General features: G+C 33.1%; 2 protein-coding genes across 2 annotated transcripts; one reads left to right on the top strand and one right to left on the bottom strand.

The window, feature by feature from the left end:
• Positions 1-4,648: 4,648 nt before the first annotated feature.
• LOC143547898 (DUF21 domain-containing protein At1g47330-like) lies at positions 4,649-7,830 on the bottom strand. The gene is made up of 12 exons (XM_077039202.1): positions 7,622-7,830; positions 6,828-6,904; positions 6,649-6,732; positions 6,453-6,566; positions 6,302-6,388; positions 6,094-6,233; positions 5,915-6,002; positions 5,776-5,849; positions 5,561-5,685; positions 5,246-5,469; positions 5,125-5,171; positions 4,649-5,031 (listed from the first exon to the last, which is right to left on the bottom strand). Exons 1-12 carry the CDS (start codon positions 7,794-7,796, stop codon positions 4,947-4,949), a joined length of 1,320 nt encoding a protein of 439 aa, XP_076895317.1. The 5' UTR covers positions 7,797-7,830; the 3' UTR covers positions 4,649-4,946.
• Positions 7,831-14,580: 6,750 nt separating this feature from the next.
• LOC143547870 (uncharacterized) lies at positions 14,581-17,239 on the top strand. The gene is made up of 2 exons (XM_077039179.1): positions 14,581-15,120; positions 16,527-17,239. Exons 1-2 carry the CDS (start codon positions 14,601-14,603, stop codon positions 17,150-17,152), a joined length of 1,146 nt encoding a protein of 381 aa, XP_076895294.1. The 5' UTR covers positions 14,581-14,600; the 3' UTR covers positions 17,153-17,239.
• The last annotated feature ends 4,273 nt before the right edge of the window (positions 17,240-21,512 follow it).

The raw sequence follows: 21,512 nt of genomic DNA, 5'->3' as shown, positions 1-21,512 counted from the left end.
GTAAAGTAAACTATCATGGAAAGCCTCCTATAACATCATGCGTATGTAGAGATAAGTTTGCAGTCTTTGCAGATGAACCCTACAAGAAAACATACAAAAGTTTTAAACTTTTGAATAAATAATGAAACAGGAGACTGCTACTTGAGTTTTCAAATTAGAATGAAGATCAAATTTTGATTTTTAATGAACTGGAATTTATACAAACAGGTGGTGTGCAAGTCATTAAGACACTAAATCAACGTTTACCAATTTGAAATCTTGCAGTGTGAGAGAGAAATAGATACATATATACATACATAGAGATATTGAGAATCAAAAGAATGATGCAAACAGCTGCAGGGAGCCACCAAGATTGAATAAGTGGCATCAACAGTGTGAAATCCAGAACAAGTATCTTTCAACTACCACTTAACGGATGCACACAGTGATTCCTCAAATCTCTCTCAAATGGCCCACCAAAAAGTTTTATGATTTCTCTTGGTTGGTACTAATTAAATTAAAGGATAATAATACAGCCACATAAATATTCCTATAGAGGAGAGGAGGGGTAGAGGACGACCGAAATTGACTTGGGATGAGAGGATTAGGCATGATTTGATAGACCTAAACCTCTCTGAGGACATAGTTGAGGATATGAATTCGTGAAGAAGTAGAATTAAAGTTAAAGATTTTTAGAGAGAATTGAATACCTTAGGGCTTAAACTTAACTTATTTAGGTCACATACCATAATGGTATTTCCCTTACATATATTATTATTATTATTATTATTATTATAATTATTATTAGCTTTTATATAGCTGTTAAACTGTGATCTTATTATTAATATTATTATAATTAGTAGTAGTTTTTATATAACTGTTAAACTTTGATTTCCTTTATTTTGCTTCATTCACATGTACTTAGAGCCGAGGGTCTTTCTGGAAGCCACCTCTCTATTCCTTTGGATAGAGGTACGGTGTGCCTACATCCCACCCTCCCCAGACCCTACTTATAGCTTTGCTGTCGGTGGGATTTTACTGGGCATGATTGATTGATTGATTGGTTGATCTCCAACCCCTGGACACCAAAATTTCTGGAATAAAATGGATTAACTCAAAACGTGGATATCGAATTGGTACGGATGTACTTAATTTGGTACCGTATTATTTGCTCCTCCCTTACCTATTATGTTATAGCAGCCACCCATCTTTATAATTACACTACAAAATATCATATTTATTTATTTTAAATAATATTTTTTATACATGTATCATTACAGTAATCTCTCTACTCACAAACAATTCAACAAATATTAAAATATAAATAGGGACAAACAAAGTTTTTCGCTAAATTTACAAAAAATCACTATATTTTCTCTCTTCATCCTATAATTTACACTCACAACCTCACCTTATAAATTATAATTTGCAAATTTCCCTCACATAATTTTGGGAGAAGGGTTGGGAATGCTCTTAGGAGGTTGGGAGGGAAATTTGGGTCGTTAGGTTAAACAGTTAAATTCGAGCATTAGTAGTTATTGAGCAGATCCTATTTGAGTTAATTCATTTATTAAACATGTCATATTCAGTTTGACCCGTGTGATGTTGGCTGAACCAAAATTTGTGTTTATTTTGATGTTGTGTTTTTGGTTAAAATCTGTTTATTTTTGTGTCTTTTATCTCAATTTGTTTTTCTTTTTTTCGTAATGCATTCTTTATGCCAATAAAATGCTTTAAAAATAATTAATTTTAAGCCAGATGTTCTGTTGTTTTAGACAAAATAGTTGCATATCTTTAATTTGGAAAGGCATGTCATATTTGGACAACATAATGATTATCGGGGCTTCATTTGAGTTATATACGACTCGTAAAGCCCTATACAAGCGTATAGGGCCTGCTTTAGTTAGCTTTGTGTTAGTATCTGTTTTCGTGCCTCGTACATGCATATTTTCTTTTAATTTTTTTTAATTAATCAAAACATGTGAATAAAAAAACACTAAATTAAAATAAAATAACATCTCATATAGTTGTGAAACAGAAGCACATAGTTAATAGATAAAAATGCACCTATCTAAAGTGCATACACTACTCAATACTAATTGAACAACCTGCAAACAACATGAGCATTTCGAAGTACCGTCATTTAGAAGGCATGTATCTTGAAACACTCATGTTGTTCGTAGGTTGTTCAATTCTTATGAAGCAAAATATGCATTTTTTAAATAGGTATATTTTTATTTATAAATTATATGTTTTTATTTTATAACTACGTGGATGTTGTTTCTTAAACTTTGTGTGTTTTTTTAAGATTAATTAATAAAAAAATGGGATCTTATAAAAAAACTTAAAACATAAATTAAAAAAAATATGTCTAGATGCTTCGTATAGGCCTATACGAGGTATACTATCCTAATGTCCTTATATGACTTGTATATACATCTATGCAAGATAGACGTATACGACTCGTATATGTAATAGGCTTATACGAGCCGTATAGCCTACAAAAAGTTGTGGTTTTGATTTCTCCTTATACATGTCAGACATGCATTGTCCATAAGTTGCATAAACTTATATGAGTCGTATATGCACGCCGATACCAAGTTTTTAAGAAAATTAGGATCGGTACCAACTGGTACTAGTATTTACTGAATTTTTGTCAACGATACCGGTATTGAAACAAACAATTTCAATACCGTTACCGGTATCAAATTTTTTAGAATTTCAGAATTGATATCAGGTACTGATACGGTACCAAGATCATCCCTACATAGGGTGGTTTTTATATATAACATCCCTTTTAAATGTATCTGTGTGTTTTGACTTATGTATCATATCCCAAATTGATGAATGTACCATTATTATATTTTGTTCAAACTAAAATAGATAAAACTAGGGATGAGCGTTTTTGGTACGGGTACCGATTGGTACCGGTACCAGTACCGAATTCGGTATCGAATTGGTACTGTCGGTATCAAGTTTTGAGCTTTCGGTATCGGTACGGTACCGGTACCGGTACGGTTCGGTACGGTACTGGTATTTCCCGAATATTTCATGAAATACTGGTACCGTACCGGTACCGAACCGAACATTTCGATACCAGTACCAACAATTTCCGAATTTCAGGATCGGGATTTTCAGAATCGGTACCGGTCGGTACCAGTACCATCCCAATCTCATCCCTAGATAAAAGTTACATTGCTTAATATGATAATTCGTTTAAAATGCATTTGGCATGTTAGTCACACACTAAACGTTTAGATGTCTATATGCGTAATTAAACTATATCATTTCAGTGTTTTCATCGTTATTAATGTGTTAACGTATTAAATTTGAATCTAAAGCGTTCTTATCTACTCGTTTTGGCCCCTTTAAATTTGCAACCCCACTTGGCTCACTCAAGGGGAATGCACTAAAACTGCATGATGTAGCTGCGGCGAAACGAATAAACACTTGATAAACGTTGTTAAGCCAATGCATAGTTTTCCAAACAATTGGTTATTGGTACATATGGCGTCGAGAATGATTAATGTTAATTTATACGAGCATATGGTGTCACATTTGAAGTGAATGAAACTTGGAAAAAATAACATAAAGAATAATTAACTGAAATTTTGGTATATAGATATGGAGAGAAATATGAAATTTTAGGATTTTATAATTGGAAGTTTTCACATGATTATATAATATATGCTGATTAAATCAATGATTATATAATATAAATATGTTGATCAAATTGTGTATAAATCGACAATCATAGCTATACTATCATTTTACTCATCAACTGTGAGGTGTGTTATGTGAACAGACGCTACAAAAAGTAGTTAACCACAACTAGGCAACCAAATTAAAGCCACCTTTTAATTAGTTCAATCAAATAATATAAATGCAAAGAGGTAGAATACTAGAATGTAATCAACACGCGGTCAAAATGATATATTCAGGGAAGGGAATATCATCCGGGACAGAGGTGATTGTTTGCGATCTTATACTATTGTTTTAATATATATATAATGTTTTTATGTGTTGCGATGAGTGTATTTATCGATATTTCAATATTAACTTTATCAGAATTCATATCAAACATTGCATATAGAGAACGTGTTACAACATATCGGTCACAACAAATTTGGTCAATACGAATATTTAATTTGCATCCATACAAATAAACATGTATTTCTAAACTGAAAAGCTAGGTCTTTAGATCCCCACATTAATAGAGCCTCTAATTTAAACCAAAGTTAGGCAAAAAAAAGAAATCATACAAAATTCTGAAAATGACCCTTAAATTATTTGAAATAGCACAAGCATATTCGTGGTTAGTTGTTTTGATTTGTAATAATAATATTCCAAAAAGACAAATTCTCGTTTCGTTTCAAAAGAGTTGGGCCGCCCCTAGTGTGAAACATTTGCCATTATAAACAAACAAAGATACAGCATTTAAAGAAATTTCTACCAACCAAGTCTCTATAATATTGTGCCTTTTTCTTACAATAGAAACTCCTTTAATCAAAATGAAACAAAGTGCAGCATAGAAACAAATATGGTATCCGTGTTACAAATTTGTGTATTATAAACTTTGTTAAAGTTTTATTCTTTTATAGTAAAATATAATAGCGTTTATATAGCTAAATTTATAAAACAAATCTACCGGTCCTTTCCTTTAACATCAAACAACCATTAATGGTTTAAAAGTATTCTAAAGTATTTTGTTCAGTTTCAAAAAGGCAAGCCTTTGGCATCTGTGGCCATCAAACACAAAAACTAACAACAAAAGTAAAGTGTTGCTTTCCACAATAGACATCTAGACTAATACTGTAATACAATACGCTTACGCCAATATATTCGCTATTTGGAATTATAACCAATACACAATTTTACTGCATAAAGTACAGATGTAGAAAGATTTACCTAAAAGCAACCCATTGAGCTAATGGCATTGTATCTTGAAAGTAATCTCCAACGTATTGCTATTTTACTGTAGCGCCTGAAGCAGACTGTAGTGCGAGTGGATCAAGAAGGTTTTCCTGTGATGCATTCATGTTGATCCGTATTCTACATTCAAAACAACATTTTCATTAGAGAATAACTATATTATCATCAAACAAAATCTTTAATTTCTTTCAAATCATAACTCGCTTATCTAACCTGTTGTGGATGTTTACATATTCATCAGTTTCATCCAATATCTCCTCCTGAAAATCGAGCATGTTAGTATCATTTTCAAATCATAAAATTAATAACATTATTTATTTATTTTTAGGTGTACCTGAAGAAGCTCTTCAATGACATCTTCCATGGTAATTACACCAACAACAATCTCATTCGGTGGATATTCAGGAATTGGATTATTATCCAAATCCAGTATGCAAAATGAGCAACCTTTATGTCTTTTTTTAAAAGCAGGAGTTGAAGGTGGACTTCTTTTTGTCTGTTCATCTCCATCACTCTTCATCAAACCACCATCAGCATCATGAAAATGTGATTTATTTGCTACAAAAAAAAAAGTTACAAGCAAAATTAATTCTAAAACATATACGTTTATGTATATATATGTGCGAGTTAATAATATATATTCTCTCACTCTCTGTATCCTTGGACTTCCGCATGTTTGTCTTCTTGTTTAGATCTTTGTAAACAACAGCTATATGACTATGCCCTTTTTGGAATTCATTTAAGATATCATATAGAGGCATATTATCTTCAACCCTGAAATTTTACACATCCTTAGTTACATCAAACAAATCTGTTCTCACATGATAACAAATTATTGAAATTAACAATATATGATACACGTACCTTGGAACTTTCCTTAATAACATCTTTCTAAGAGGAACCGCATCATCCGGATCAACTGCCAAAAGATTCTTAACCTGTAATGCCATTATGCAAGTTAATCACACATATAAAAACTTAACATATATATTATATAATATACCAGGATGATTCCAATGATATTTGTTCGGTCGCCAGAATAAACAGGAACTCTGCTGTGACCCTTGGTCATAATTTCATTTAATGTATCCCTATGCCAACACAAGAAAATGAGTTAACTCACAAAACACGTGTGAAACTTTTATATAATACGAAAATCAGGATATAGAGTTATAAACTCACAAAGTAAGAGTTCCATCCAGATCAAGGGAAAAAGCCTTTGATATAGGGGTCATGGCATCTTTTGCGGTCTTCTCAGTCAATTCAAGTGCTCCGGCTATTATAGTAGTCTCATCATGGGTCAAATCTCCTCCTTTACCAGCCTACATTAGTAATTTACTTCTTAAAGGTTGAAACTTTAAATCGTAACTGACACAGTTATTTAGACTACCTCATTGCCATGAAAGTCAACAAAAGTTTTTAACTCTGCCCGGCGTAGAAGGGCAGCGTGCCCCTTGCCCAACATCCAATCTAAAACCTAAACAAAATTACATAATTCATATCAAAGTATTCCTAAATAGAATAAAGAATTACAAAATTACCTTGCTGATAGGATAAGCAAGAGGGAAGAAGAACCATAGCAGGAGACGAACAAATGGTGCTACTGTTGCTCCAACCGTCAATCCATAACGCGTAAAAACTGCTTGTGGTAATATCTATACACGCAGAGTCGATCAGATAAAAAAACAAGATTAGATAGAACAAGTTTTTCTGTCTTGATGATAATCGATAACTAACCTCTCCAAACATCAGAATTAGCGTCACAGATATCAGAATTGCAGCCCATGGTGGAACAATTTTATCCAAGAATATTGGAAGAGACTACAGTAAAGAGAAACAATTTAACAAGATTAATCATCACTCAATGCAAATGACAAATGCTATCAAGAAACTGTAACCTGTAACGTTGCACATACCTCCATTGCTAAAGAGTTGCCAATTAAGAGTGTACAAAGCAATAGATGCTGATTCTTTACAACCGGGAGTATTTTAGCTGCCACCAAAATATCAACAAATATTAACCATACACGTATATAAAGTATTGTGCAAATACTCCAATTAATACAAAGGTTGACTAAAGAAGTCAAAGTAACTTCAACAATCTGTAACTACACTTCAATCATCTTTTTCCCAAAACTTACAATTATTAAACTGCCCTAGCGCTTCTTCCGATAACAATTATAGAAATTATGTATCTTCTTCTTTTATAAAAGAAATCATAATAACTATTATTGTCAATTAAAACTGAACAAAAGGATCCAATTACAATAGAGAGGCAGGTAAGAGGGTAACAAGTTGCGCCGCCACCCCCTTTTGAATGGCAAAACCGATCCTACTGAAAACAAAGTAATAGTTCCGCGGTGAACTCTTTTCAGAAGCGTGGCAGCTTCGGGTGCAAGGGACCCAAATGTATCAAATCTGACACATGTTAGCTCTACCAAATATATTACTATACTCAAATGATATCTTTCACATGTCTGGTGACAGTAATAATGATATTATTTCCTAACCTAATAATACAGGACACCAATAGCTACTTGATTTCCACCTCAAAATAATAATAATAATAATAATAATAATAATAATAATAATAATAATAATTGATTTCCACCTCAAAATCAAGTATGATTAAATTCATGAGCTAGAACTAGTATCTAGCTGATCCGATCAAAATTCAAAAATCATGGATGAATAAAACAGTAGAGCTTACAAGCATGGAGGCGATCTTTAGGACGGCCGGATTGGATGAGGACTTCGAGGTCTACGAGCCCTAACGACATGAGTCCGAGCGTCAGTCCGGCCATCAGCCCGGCGAAGGCAACTAGACCGACGATTATCATTAAATACAGGAAGAATTGCGACTCACAGCACGCCACATCCGCCATTTACTTAATTAATTGATCTCTCTGTGTCTCAATTGAATTAGTAAAGGGGATTTTAGTTTGTTTTGTTACTTTTTTAAGTTACTGAATTTGTGTGGAATAGCCGACGAATTGACGGAGAAAGTGGGAATTTAACGAGGATGATGGATGGATGGATGGATGGAGGATATATTTCTTCTATACACGTTTGTTATATTCGATAATGATTGCTCCCACCAACGAATAAGATAAAAATGTTGTACTACTCAACTCAAAACGAAGAATACAACAAATACTTTCTTCTCGTGCACCAAAGTATATAAACGGTCATAGTGGGTCAGGTTATAGAACGAGTTTGGGTTGAACTGAGATCATGTTTAATCATAGACGTTAGAAGAAAAATATTGACCGAGTCCGGGTCAAAATGAGTTTGAACGAGTTACTTTAGGAAAGAAAAAGAAATCTCAAAATCATTTTGCTGGCTATATTTGTTTATATGAGTATCTAACGGTGATAAGCGGTGGTGTGGCGGCAGTTATTTTATGATGACTAGGGTAGTGACAACCGACATGTGATAATTGTTGGTGGCATTCAATAAAAGTAACTTATTTAACTTGTGTAAAATAAGTGACTCGAATCGGTTTGTTTATTGAGAAAGTTTACCAAGTCAATTTATTTTGATTAATATATATCATGTGTGTGTGCAATGTGTATACGTAAGCTATCAATCATTTAAAAGAGCAATCACATTAGAGGTTAGATTGAAAGTTCTGTAATAAAGAAAAAAATGATAAAGCCAATAATAACCCTCTATATTTAGAGGGTGACTGACTATTTATCAATTTATATAATGAGTGTATAAAACGAGGAAAAACAACAAAATAATTATTTGTAAGTAAGATAGAGATAAATATGGAAAATTGGATGTGTGAGGTTTTTATAAATAAATAAAATTTAAAAAAATATTTTTTAATTAAATTATATAAATAGTGATAACGACTAATATGAAATGCTTTAAGCTGCAAACCCACACAATGAGTTGGTAACTTGGCACACCCATCCTCACAAACCTCCATTGATGACCACCATGGCCATCGCCTCCTAGCAACACTGACACTAGGTCTACCAACCATAAATATCCACCAATCATAACCTACAAAGCCTACCTTTTATTATCCATTTGAAGAAGAAATAAATTTTGCTTGATACTGATCAATAATGTTTGTTAGCACCATCCACTAGGTAACTTTTCCTAAAATGGGTTATATCATGGCGACTCAATTTTGCTTTAGATTAATGCTTTATTAATAAAAATACTTTTAGTTTACAACAATACTTACTTAGTCTTAACTGGGATCTAGAATAAGAGGCGACTCAACAATTTAAAGGCACCTAGACCTAGTTAAACACATTTATAATTTACGATTATGAAGCCAAAAAGTTAACTAAACATAGAAGAGAAAGAAAATTAAGATCTTCTAAAGTTAAAGACGCTAAACAATTGTCTCAAATTTATATGCATAAACAAGCCGGCGTCATACAACCCTTTCCCTTAACCTTTTTTAAATAGCAATTCCTAGTCTTGATAGATTAAATACACCACAATATGCAACATGTATTATTTGAACCTCAACATTTTGCTTGTTGGACACATCATTTAAGCACCGTGATATCCCCTTGAGAGCCATTTCAACTTAAAAATAACCTAACTACTATAATAGCTTGAATGGAAGAGATTGCCTTTTTGGCCACAATGAAAAGTATTATTAATAAATCAGAGTAAGACTGCAACCAGTGTTTGATAAATGCTATATATTGGAATTGTGACTCAACTGCCAATAACCCAAATTTATTTGTTATGCATGTTTTTTAAGAAAATTACCAAACTGGAATAAAAAATATAAGACAATAGCAGTCGTTTAGTAACAGGTAAATTGTAGAAACAAGTTGGATTATTTGGGTTGTAGCATTATCAATATAAGGGATGAGCAAATTCAGTATCAGTATCGAATGGGACCAAAATTTTAAGTTTCGGGACCGTACAGTACCGGTACCGTACGGTACCGGTATTTCCTGAATTTTTGTCTTCACTACTAGTACCGTACCGGTACCAAACTGAATATTTCGGTACCGGTACCGGTACCAAGAATTCATAAATTTCGGGACTGGGATTTTCGATACCAGTACCAGTACGGTACCTATCTCATCCCTCTAACGTATTACGGAGCCTATGAATTAAATTTCAAGACCTTTTTTCATAGAATAATTTCCTAACGGTAAATAAAAAATGGGCTAAGCCCAAATCCCAGTCGCACAGCAATACAGCCTTTGCATTTATTTAAAGATTTAAACCCTAGAAATAGTTTTCAATCCCAATTCCTACTCTCGTCATTTTTTTCCCGCTCTAATGTCATGAGTTATATACATTCACCACATAGGCATCACATAATCTATTTTATCGCATTTCACACCACTTTAATCTAAAAAAAATTGTTTAGCCACCCCCTTTTATTTATTTAATGTAAAATTGATTCTTAAATTATTGTGTGCGTACAAGCAGAGGATTTTAAAGTCCATCAACATTTTAACCCACCTTGCATTTTACATCCCTTAACCCATGAAGAGAGTGATATGTCACTCGTTAACCCTTTTTAACTCAGCTTTAACACCCTGGACATTAAAATATACCCCTTGGCCTAATTCTGGAGTCTTGACAGCTTTACTTAGATATATCATACCTTATTTATGCATCTTGCATAAAAGCCAAACAAGCCCAGACTTTAAAACCAAGCTGTTTATTAACAGTTTGGTATTCTTCAGTTTAAGAGTTCTACCACACAGTTTTGGTCGATGGTCTAATCAAAATCCATGAAAACCAGACCATAAACAACCCTAATAAATGAGGCCCTAAGTGTTTGTTTGGTATGAAATAATGGAATGAATGAAGAAATGGAATGCACGTGGTAATGGAATGGACAAATAAATGAAATAAATCATTATTATTCCATTGTCATGTTTGGTTACCATGTAGGAATGAAATGATTCTTCACTTTATTATTATTGTTGTTGTTGTTGTTGTTATTAATGATAATATGATAATAAGTATTAGTAAATAATAATGTTATTTAGTGATGATAATAATAATAATAATAATAATAATAATAATAATAAATATTAATATTATTTACTGCTAATAATAAAAATTATTATTGGTTATAATCATAATAATATTTACTAATCATATTATAATTATAATTATTTAGTAATTATTATTAGTTAATAATAATTAAATAATATGAATATTCATAACACCTAGGTTTTAAGACCCGCGTGTTACATTAAGATTATTAAATCGAATAAAAATAATCGTAAAAACGTTGAATCACACATCCACGTTGTGAAATGTTAACTAACCAAATTTAAATATTATAATAATTCTAATAAAATAATGGTTATATTATAATATATAAAATAGTAATATTAAAGTAATAATGTAGTATAATAATATTTATAATACAACAGTAATTAGAATATAGTATTGATGTAACAATTATAATAACAATTATTATTATTATTATTATTATTGGGTATTTTCCATTCCTTGAAGGAATGAAAAAAAAAACACTCCTTCTTAAAGGAATAAAAATCTTATAAATGGAAGTTGTTTCATTCCTTAAGGTAGCGTTTGGTAGAAAGGAATGAAAGGCGGAATGGAATGGGTTATTTCAAAGGAATGAAAAAAATCATGTTTGATTGTCATGTGGTAATGGAATGAACCATTCCATAATAAATGAAATTCCTTTCAAATATAGGATTTTAATTCCTTAAGGAGTAGGGGTATGTTTGGTATGGGGTAATGGAATAGATGAGGGAATGGAATGGACGTGGTAATGGAATGGAGAAAGGAATGAAATGGATCATTACCATTCCATTGTCATGTTTGGTTATCATGTAAGAATGGAATGATTAATCACTTTATCATTATTAATATTTTTATTAGTAATAATAATAAAAAAATAAATAAATAAATAATATTAATAATAAATGAATATTCATAATAAGTATTTTTAGGACCTCGTGCTACAATGAGATCGTTAAACTGTATATGCGTTGTGAAATGTTAACTCATCTAATTTAAAAATAAAATATATTAATAATGTAGTAATAGTTCTAATATAACTATAGTTATATTATAATATACAAAACGATAATGATAATATAATAACTACAATTAGAAAATAATAATAATAATAATAATAATAATATAATTATAATTTTATAATAGTAATAATGATGTTGACTTTTTGACTTTTTCATTATTTGAAGGAATGAAAAAAAAACACCCATACCCAAAGGAATGAAAATCTTAAAAATGGAAGGAGTTTCATTCCATTTGGAATGATCCATTCCATTCATGCATGGTAGGTAACCAAACATGTTTTTTTCCATTCCTTTGGAATGACTTATTACATTCCACCTTCCATTCTTCCATAACAAACACTACCTAGATGTTTTTTTTTTCATTCCTTCAATGAATGGAATCAACAACAACAATATTAATAAAATATTATGATTATTATTATATTAAAATTATTATTATTATAGTATAATTATTATTACATTATCATATTATTATATTATTGTTAATAATTTTATTGTATTATCATTATTTTCATATTATAATATAACAATGATTATATTATAGTTATTATCGTATTATCAACATTTGTTAAAATTATTTGATGAGTCAACGCTTCATAACACGCATGCGTGATTCAACATTTTTATGATTATTTTTATTCGTTTTAGTGGTCTCGTTGAAACGCGCACGTCTTACAAATGACTTAATAGGAATATTCATATTTTATTAATATTATTTATTATCCAGGAGTTAATAATAATAATAATAAATGGATGATCATTCCATTCCTATATGGTAACCAAACATGACAATGAAATGGTAATGGATTCCTTTATTCATTCCATTCCCACGTACATTCCATTCTCTCATCCATTCCATTACGTCATATCAAATATACCCTAAGGAATAATCAATTCTATTAACCCATGACAAAACATTGTAATGATTCATTCCATTCCACCTTCCATTCCTTCATATCAAACACTGCCTATATTTATCTTTTCTTTTTGTGCGTTTTGTACATGAAACTATTTTTTTTAATCTATAAAGTTTAAAAAATTAACCTATACAACCCAATAACCTTTTTAGTTTGAGCCTGCCTAAACCGAATTTAACAAAGTGAACTTTTAAACAGAATTATTAAGAAAATAACACATAACATTATACATTTAAAAAAAAAATATTATAGTATTTTATTTAACAATTAATTTGATTATTTTCAAATAACTTGTATTTTTTAGACTTGAAAAAAAATACATGATTTGCTTATTACTTTTTTCTGAACATTCTTATATGATATTTAACAAGAAACCGAGATGTTTTCAAACTTAAGTTTTTCTCTTTGGTTCTCGTGAACGATTTGCATAGTGTTGGTTTAACATTAATCTTTTCCTAAAGTTTGATTACTTTTAAGTACCATAAGGAATTATTTAAAAGTAACTAAGGAATTATTGATTACTTTTAACATTAATCTGTTGGAATGCATCTCCTCTTTGTTTACCCTTTCAAAGATAGAAGACACCTTTCTTATAATGGTCTCAATGGTGTAATTCATTTTAAAATATTTATATTAGACGTATCATGATTTTGATGACGCCCTTTTCTCTAACTCCTTGCTAGTTGCATATAATTTTTATTTTTATAAAACATCCCACCATTCAAAAAAGAAAACTTTAATATAAGCATTATCCATATAATGTGTACCACCTCGATCTCTGCCCACAAGGCCACAAATTGTCGGAGCCACACCAAGATAAACCCGTAGCTTTACACCATCACCACCAAAAAGGCAAAAACAAAACAGTAGTAGGTGGTCGAGGATGACCAACACAACCCTAGTACAACATTTCACCGTTCTTGAAAACCACTCATAATATCAATTTCATAAGTAAAATACTAAAATATGCTATCCATAATCCATGTGGTGGTCATGTAAAGATTTTTTTGGGCTTGTGTAGTTACTTTCACCCCTTGTGCATCATGCATCAAGACTCTTATCGTCTTCATCACACGAACCAACTTATTAATTAAACGTTGAATATTAACCATAGAAATATTTTTCCCCACTTTCATGGAGTACGAAGTTATGTATTAAATTTAAAAATAAATGGTCCATATGGGCTCCTCCGCACGTTTTCTGTCTAACGATTGTAAGATCAACGCAAGTTGTGTTTTACCCCATGAGTTTTCTATCTTTAACGGTTGTACGATCAACACAAGTTGTGTTTTACCCAATGAGTTTATTGGTAACAGATCAGTAAAGAAAGGAATCTAGATACGGAATTACGGATGATACAATATCCAGATCCGTTCCACAAGGTCATCACACTGATGAAAAACACTTATCAAGCTACAACGATGTATGAGAGTAAAACATTAGTGAGTGAGAAAGCATGCATGATTAATTTCTATCGTGTGGAGAATAGAGTTGATGTCATTGATCACGCCCGTTGGTCCCCACTAGGTGGAGAAAACCTAACGGACTGTGACAGTGACTTCAGTAATCCTATTGGTAGAAGGTAAATATTCAATTTATTTAAACCTTAGTTTCTTTCTTTATGACGGGTCGGGTCAGGTTAGCTCAATGGTCGTACCGCTTGTATTAGTAATGTTGAAAAAGAAAAGAAAAAAGCAGCAGAACATTTGAAAGAAAATTGGGTGGTCATCGTGGAGTGTTTCTTAACCCTATGCAAAGAACATGGATACGATTGAGCATTTGGTTAGTATTTTGTGTGTGGCCCTCTTTTCCCTTATCCCTTAAACCTTTTAATTTCAACAACATAAACCCCACTTCTTTCATATCCTTCTATTCACACTTTCATATTCCAAAAATAATAATAACAACCATGAATGACACCCTCCCTGATCACCATAACTGGCCACAATCCGGGTTGTTGTATAGTGAAGCGGTCCGGGAACTTCATGCAACCATTGAGAATGAGTGGGACTCGGTTAAACAATCGGCTTGCCAGACTGCCGCCGGGAGGGCACTATGGAAGCATGTTGTACATGATCCTTTAGCCGAGTTGTTTGCGGGTGAGACATATTTGAAAAGTCTTTATGAGAAGATCAAGAAGGACAGGTTGAACAATGCGAGGGAAGTTTCGGGGGTCATTCTTGCGGTTAGGACCCTGTGGTTCGACTCAAAGCTTGAGGCCGCGATTAAGTCGTTTGGTGGTGGTGCTCAGGTTGTTCTGCTAGGTGCAGGTTGGTGATCCGGTCTTTTTCTTTCTTTTTTTTTTTGAGGGGGGGGGGGGGGGGGGTTGTATGAAGTGCATTGGAACATCTACCGGTGTTACTTGTGTGAACAATGTAAAAAGGAATAATTAAGTGACGGCTATTTTCTGTAACGTTAGTTAATTAAATATGTCACAAAGTGATAAAAATGGGGAGCCGTTTAGAACAAAAATAAATCAGTTCTCTATATATATGATTGTTTATTGGATTACATCGAAACAGAAGGCAAGCGGGCAACAAGCTGCACCGCTACTCCTTTTTGAATCGCAAAACCCAATCTTTTAAAAACTATATTTGCTGATCTTGGAGTCATAACATTACTATGCATGACCCGCTGAACACGGGTAAGTAACATAAAAATAAATTAAATTATTAAATCGGAGTTCAAACGGAATCAAAAACATATTCAAATAAATAATTATAGATTTTATAAAATTTTAAAAGTATGCTATTATTTGTTTATATTCAAAATAAGAATATTGTTTTTTTATATAAAAAAGAATCAAAACAAAAGAACACATTTTTTAAAACATATGCGTATGAAAGTTTCAAATTCAAATTTTATAATTTATAAGTAATATTAAAAGTTAAAATATATTACACATAAACCACCCAACCAACCAATTAACTACTTTACTAGTTCGATCTAGCACTCGTTAGAATTTGGGTGGACCTTACCGTTAGGGGTCTAACTTCAATAGTTCAACAATTACTTATCTAAATAGTATATTCTTATCCTAGATTTGAAATTCTTATATTACACGAGTTAAATAAAAGAAATATTAAATAAAGAACCTTTTTAAATATTGCAAGTTGTAAATTTCTATAATATGAACGATAAGAAGTAAAATAAAAAAATAATAGTAATAAGAAAAAGTATGTTAAACTTACAAATGTATGATACATGACAGTTGGTGGCTAGTTATTTATAGATTATTTATATTTAAAGTTTTTTAAAAGTATAAAGAAATAAGTGAATGATTCTTTTAGTTAGTGTTAAAATTTTTTGTCTATAATGGAACATAAAACCAACAGATTCCAGGATTTGTGTAAAAGAGTTTTAAATACAATTTTTTTTAATCCAATTGACAATTTTTCTTAAAAATACCACACTCACATGTGAACCAACCATAAACCGTTTAATCTGTTCAACCATCACTCGTTAAACTCCGATCAGTTAAACTAGTGTCGGTTCTACCTTTGCCAACATTACAGGCTAGGGTCACGTTTCCGGTCCAGACACCGTTCCGAATTAAAAAAAAAATAAATAGAAAAGCTATAAACTTTCACACTTTTGCAATTAAGCCCCTCAACTTTAGCTGCATGATTAAACCAAAGAATCAAGAATGAGTATTGAGTAGTTTGATCACTTGCAGGAATGGATACACGGGCATATAGGCTGGAATGCTTGAAAGAAAGTGATGTATTCGAAATAGACTTCCCAGAGGTCATACAAATGAAAGACACCTTACTTGAAGCCGCAATGGAGTCCATAAACGACCCGAGTCAACTCACATTAACCGCGAAATCCCTTACAAGAATACCAGCCGATATTAGAGACGAAAACTGGCTCCCGAAGCTCCACGAATCCGGGTTCAAACCCGAGAACAAGACCATATGGATTCTAGAAGGAATCATATATTACCTCCCTCATTCCCATGCAATGGGAGTACTAAAAACAATTGCCAACAATTGCAAAATCACACACACGGTTTTGCTAGCAGACTTCATGAATAAACAATCAACCGCGCTTTCGACTACCAACTATCATTTCTACAGCGATTGGCCTGATCACCTGCTTCCGTCTCTAGGCTTTTGTGATGTCAAGCTTTCACAAATTGGTGACCCGGATGCGGATTATGGTTTGTTACATGATCCACTTAATTTGTTTAATAAGGTGCGTGGTTTGCCGCGGTCGATTCAGAACCACCCGGATGATGGGACTCCGTGCCGCCGGTTGTATTTGGTGCAGGCTTCTGGTTCACCAGACCAAAGCATGTAGTTTTGTTGGCAACATTGGAATAAGAAGATGGTAAGTGATGACATCAAGTGTTGGTAATTTCTTGAAAGAATGAAGCCATCAAGTTCATGTGAGTTAAATAGGTCCAAAAATCTTTGGTGTGACAATTGCTATAAGAAGGTACTTATAATTACCTAATTAATATTTTTGTAATGACTATAATTGATTGCTATTCTCTTCTTTCTTCCTTTTAGAATTTTTATATTTGTACTTTGGTTTAAGATTACATTTGTTTCATAGAATTTAATAGAATTCATAATTTCATTTTCTAACGTGTTTGGTTCATAGAATTTGTTGGAATTGGAATCTAAATTTCAATCTTAACATGTTTGGTTGACAATTTTATAAAGGAATTCAGTTTTATTTCTAAATTGTGAAAGTATTCATCCAAAGAAATTTGAACAATGGCAAGTAATTATAATAGAATTTAATAGAATTCATAATTTCATTTTCTAACGTGTTCGGTTAATAGAATTTGTTAGAATTTAAATCTAAATAGCCGCTCTGTTTTTACCCAAAGAACCCGTTCGCTTTGATGTCTTCACATACTTTAGAGCAGTGGAGAAGCTTGAACGAAAATATCGGGGTGGTCGGATTAAACTTTCATAGGAACAAGATCATGTAGGTTATTGGCAGTCTTTGATGAATTACCTCATAATGTGTATATGTGTAATCCGATATTAATTCTTCTAACCAAAAGCCCATAGAGAGTGAGAAATCTACCCAACTCACTCTCTACACGAATACGTTAATTTTTAATGGATCTAACATGACCACAAGACTTATTGAGAGCCTTGGATATTTAGTGAGTGAGATCTCCATCCGTAGAGACTGAGCTAAAAACTCATCACTGTCGACGCCCATATCGTACCTAGGTATCTCTTTGATCAAGGAAAGAGAATTCGTTAAGAAGATTTTTGCGTTGTTTGAGTTCGTTGGTCTCATCACCCTTCTTATGGTTCTCGAATTTAACTCCATACCAAAGTTTGTTATCTTTTTTTCTTTGGTATACCAATCTTTTATATTGCAACCTTTTGAGGATGCCAAATCCATTAGCAACGGGAATAGATCACATAAAGGAGTCTAGTCTGCCTATTGATCAAGCCATAATGCAATGTCTTTTCCATGCCCCATGATCTCTTTGAAAAAAAAAACACCTAAAATCAATTGAGTCTTTCAAAATATGATTCAATTGTAGCAATGTTTTTCCATACACCAGAAACATCGAGTTTTCTTGGAATTGAACATGCAAATCTTCAATAGTTGTGGATCGAAGATATGACTCTAGCTAACCGTCTTAAGTTGTAAAATTTAAATTTCCACTACCAAGGGCACTAATAGCCCCTTAATCTATCAACATCAAGACCTTCAAATTCTTTTGAAGCTGTAACTTTTTTTTTTCAAAAGCCACCCTAACGTATTTTAAAGTTTACTTTTGCCATCCAAAATAAAGAGTTAAGGATATTCGGAGCAATCACCGAGCAACCCGATTGACCCAATCTGTACAACCATTCGAAAAACGTCACCTCATTCGTACCCGATGAAACCAATTCGTTGACGATAGCGTACCCGAAGCACCCAAACCAAAGCCAATCAGTCATCGTTTTCTTCCCCAAAGTCTTCAGGTCCTACTACCTGAAATTGCTACCCGATTCCCTTTACCAAACCATTGACCAGGCCTATAGTTGACAAAAGGGGGGGGGGGGGTGGGGGGCAACGGTCCACCTTAGAAAAAGTTTTTAATGTTATGTACGTGTTTAAATCACGATCGCCCTGCATAAAAGTTTGCAAGCGCCTTCCATAAATTTTTGAACCGACCCTTTAAAGAAGAAAATAAGAAGAGGGAAGAAACTAGTCATCAAAATTTTCATGCTAAGTTGAGTGTTCTTTAACTTTTTTAAAAGAAGACACCAAGAAGGTGGAGAAGATGCAATGTTTCACATAATCTAATAAACAAAGTTTTAGTAAAATGTACTATCCAGGGAAAGATAATGACACAAGCAACATAGTCATATATTGACAAAATAAACTCCTACAACCTTTAAAATTAGAAAAAGTTTTAGCTTATTTTTAATTTTAAACCATACACTTATATCATAAGTTTAGAAACTCGTAATAAAAACATGAAAGTACTAGCATAATAACTGTTTATTGTTTTAGTTAGAGTTATATTGATTTCTTTAATACTTCAATGCATCTTAAAAATAACTTAATATATTATCATGCAGAGGGAGTTCGAATAGAGACACAACCATGATTTAAATGTAAAAAGTGTTTCACTGCAACCTCTTGATTAAAATTTTGGGTTTTGCCATTGAGCGTATTGTATCTTAGCTTTCGTGATGAGAAGAAAAAAGACATGAACAAGAAGATAGATTAAATAAAATTATGACCTTCAACAAATTTTTGTTTATTATGTGATTTAGTTTAATTATCTGTTCCATATGAACCGACCTGAAATTGGCCCAAAAAAAATTACATATAACGATAGGCAAACGACTCCTTTCGCCCCCCATGAAATCCGCAACTGCCATTGACAACAGTGTCTTAGACTGTCCATACGCGTCTAAATTTCACGGCATTTTGGGCCAAAACGCGGTACCCCCCCCCCCCCATGCATTTTGGGGTGAATGCTGGGGACCGGCATTTTGTACAAAACGTTGGCGTGGCTCGAGTTTTGAGATATTGGACCGTTGGATAACTGTCAATATATTTTTATTATTTTTTTAAACCGTTTTTTTATTAATATAAAGACCAACTTCACCAATTTCTCTTCCACCTTCATTTTTTACCCACAAATATGGATCCGTTAAACAATTCTGTACTCGGTTTTGGTCAATTCTCCCGACAACCCGACCCAGACAATCCCGACCCAAGTAATCCACAACCAAACACCACCCAACCAACCTCTCAATATCCGTACCCGGCCGGTCTTAGTTATGACCCAAGCATGATGGCATACATGCAACTGCTTGGTTCCGGTTTTCCAGCACCGAGCATGATAGCCGGCTTCCAAAATCTGAGCATGATGACCGACTTTCAAAATCCGAGCATGATGGCCGGTTTCCAAAATCCGAGCACGATGGCCGGTTTCAAACAAGATGAAGAAGAGACGGTGCTGGAGACACAACCCGATCTAAAGACTCGTGCCGGGTCTAGCCAACATAAAAAAGACGGTGAGAGAAAACACCCAAAGATACCCCCGGCGAACCTCGGGCTACAAAGGAAACTATAGCATGGACATCGAACGGGTGTGAATGCGTTGCACGGGCGTGGGTAGCGGTATCGGAAGATCCCGAATGTTGTAAATGTTTAATACTATTCTTATTGTTTTATTTTATTATTTTTTTGAAAAATAATATTAAGTTTGTAGTAATACTTATTTAACTATCTTTTGTAGCCAACTATCAAGCGTCCGACATTTTTGGAAAAAAATTTTGGAGGTCTTCAAAGACATTGGAGGAGACTCGCATCCCCACACTTATCCTTTTTCGTCCCGATAAAGACTTTGCAATAGAATCAGAATCAGAGACTATTTTCAAAATACTTTTTAGGTTATCTTAATTAAGCACAAAGAACACAAAAACCGCGATTGCCGATATTGTTGTCCACTTAAACCCATGCCTTAATACTTACCGGGAAAAATAAGATGTGATAGTTCTATTAGTTCATATGATTAAAATAGAACCCACACCTCAAAGCCCTGAAGCCGCCTTACCATGCTTCATTATAGTATTACCGAACTAGACCACCCCAACTTGACTTAAACTTTAAAATTAGATGATCAAAATTTTTGCACATTTGTACACTTTTTAAGCCCATGTGTAATAGCTAAGACAATCTTGGATATTTTATCAAAACCAAAACCTAAACTTAAGCATCAAAGTCTACCAGAATGGTCATCAGATACAATTAAGGTGCAATTAAGTAACTAACTAGCAAATTGCCCCCACTACATGACATACCTCCGTTATCAAGCAACACCCCAAAGTCCATCACCATAGGTGAGTAGGCATGAATTCATCTGTAGGGCTTACATATGACGTGTCCCGTGTGGTTCGTTTCTTAATGGTAATGAGATGCGAGCACGGGGACCCCATATGACTAATAGCCTGTATGATCAAGTCAGTAGTGAATTTGTACTTTTAAAGCACTTTTTGTGATCATGTTTAATGACTTATGAATTGGCAGATAACTGCGGGTTTGCTCTTTTTTAAGCTTATTTAATATACATAAATCCACTTAGGATTTACGCATACCTAGATGATAAACCGCATACAGACCCATGGTCTCTGAACCTCGAAGCATCCGATCAATACAGGATTTAAGGCCATAAAACCAT

Source organism: Bidens hawaiensis, unplaced genomic scaffold, assembly GCF_021521415.1.
Source record: "Bidens hawaiensis isolate Kalapana, Puna unplaced genomic scaffold, B.hawaiensis_p1.1 tig00014849_1, whole genome shotgun sequence".
Classification (NCBI taxonomy): domain Eukaryota; kingdom Viridiplantae; phylum Streptophyta; class Magnoliopsida; order Asterales; family Asteraceae; genus Bidens; species Bidens hawaiensis.
Note: the sequence above shows the minus strand (reverse complement) of the source record. Positions and strands in the feature narration are given on the sequence as shown.

Excerpts from the sequence above, each read along its gene's own strand:
- LOC143547898 (XM_077039202.1), bottom strand. The coding sequence starts at position 7,796 with ATGGCGGATGTGGCGTGCTGTGAGTCGCAATTCTTCCTGTATTTAATG. Across the intron at positions 6,389-6,452 it reads TTGCTTATCCTATCAGCAAG|GTTTTAGATTGGATGTTGGG; the intron begins GTAATTTTGTAA and ends AATTTTGTTTAG. Across the intron at positions 5,172-5,245 it reads TCATTGAAGAGCTTCTTCAG|GAGGAGATATTGGATGAAAC; the intron begins GTACACCTAAAA and ends CTCGATTTTCAG.
- LOC143547870 (XM_077039179.1), top strand. The coding sequence starts at position 14,601 with ATGCAAAGAACATGGATACGATTGAGCATTTGGTTAGTATTTTGTGTG. Across the intron at positions 15,121-16,526 it reads GGTTGTTCTGCTAGGTGCAG|GAATGGATACACGGGCATAT; the intron begins GTTGGTGATCCG and ends GATCACTTGCAG.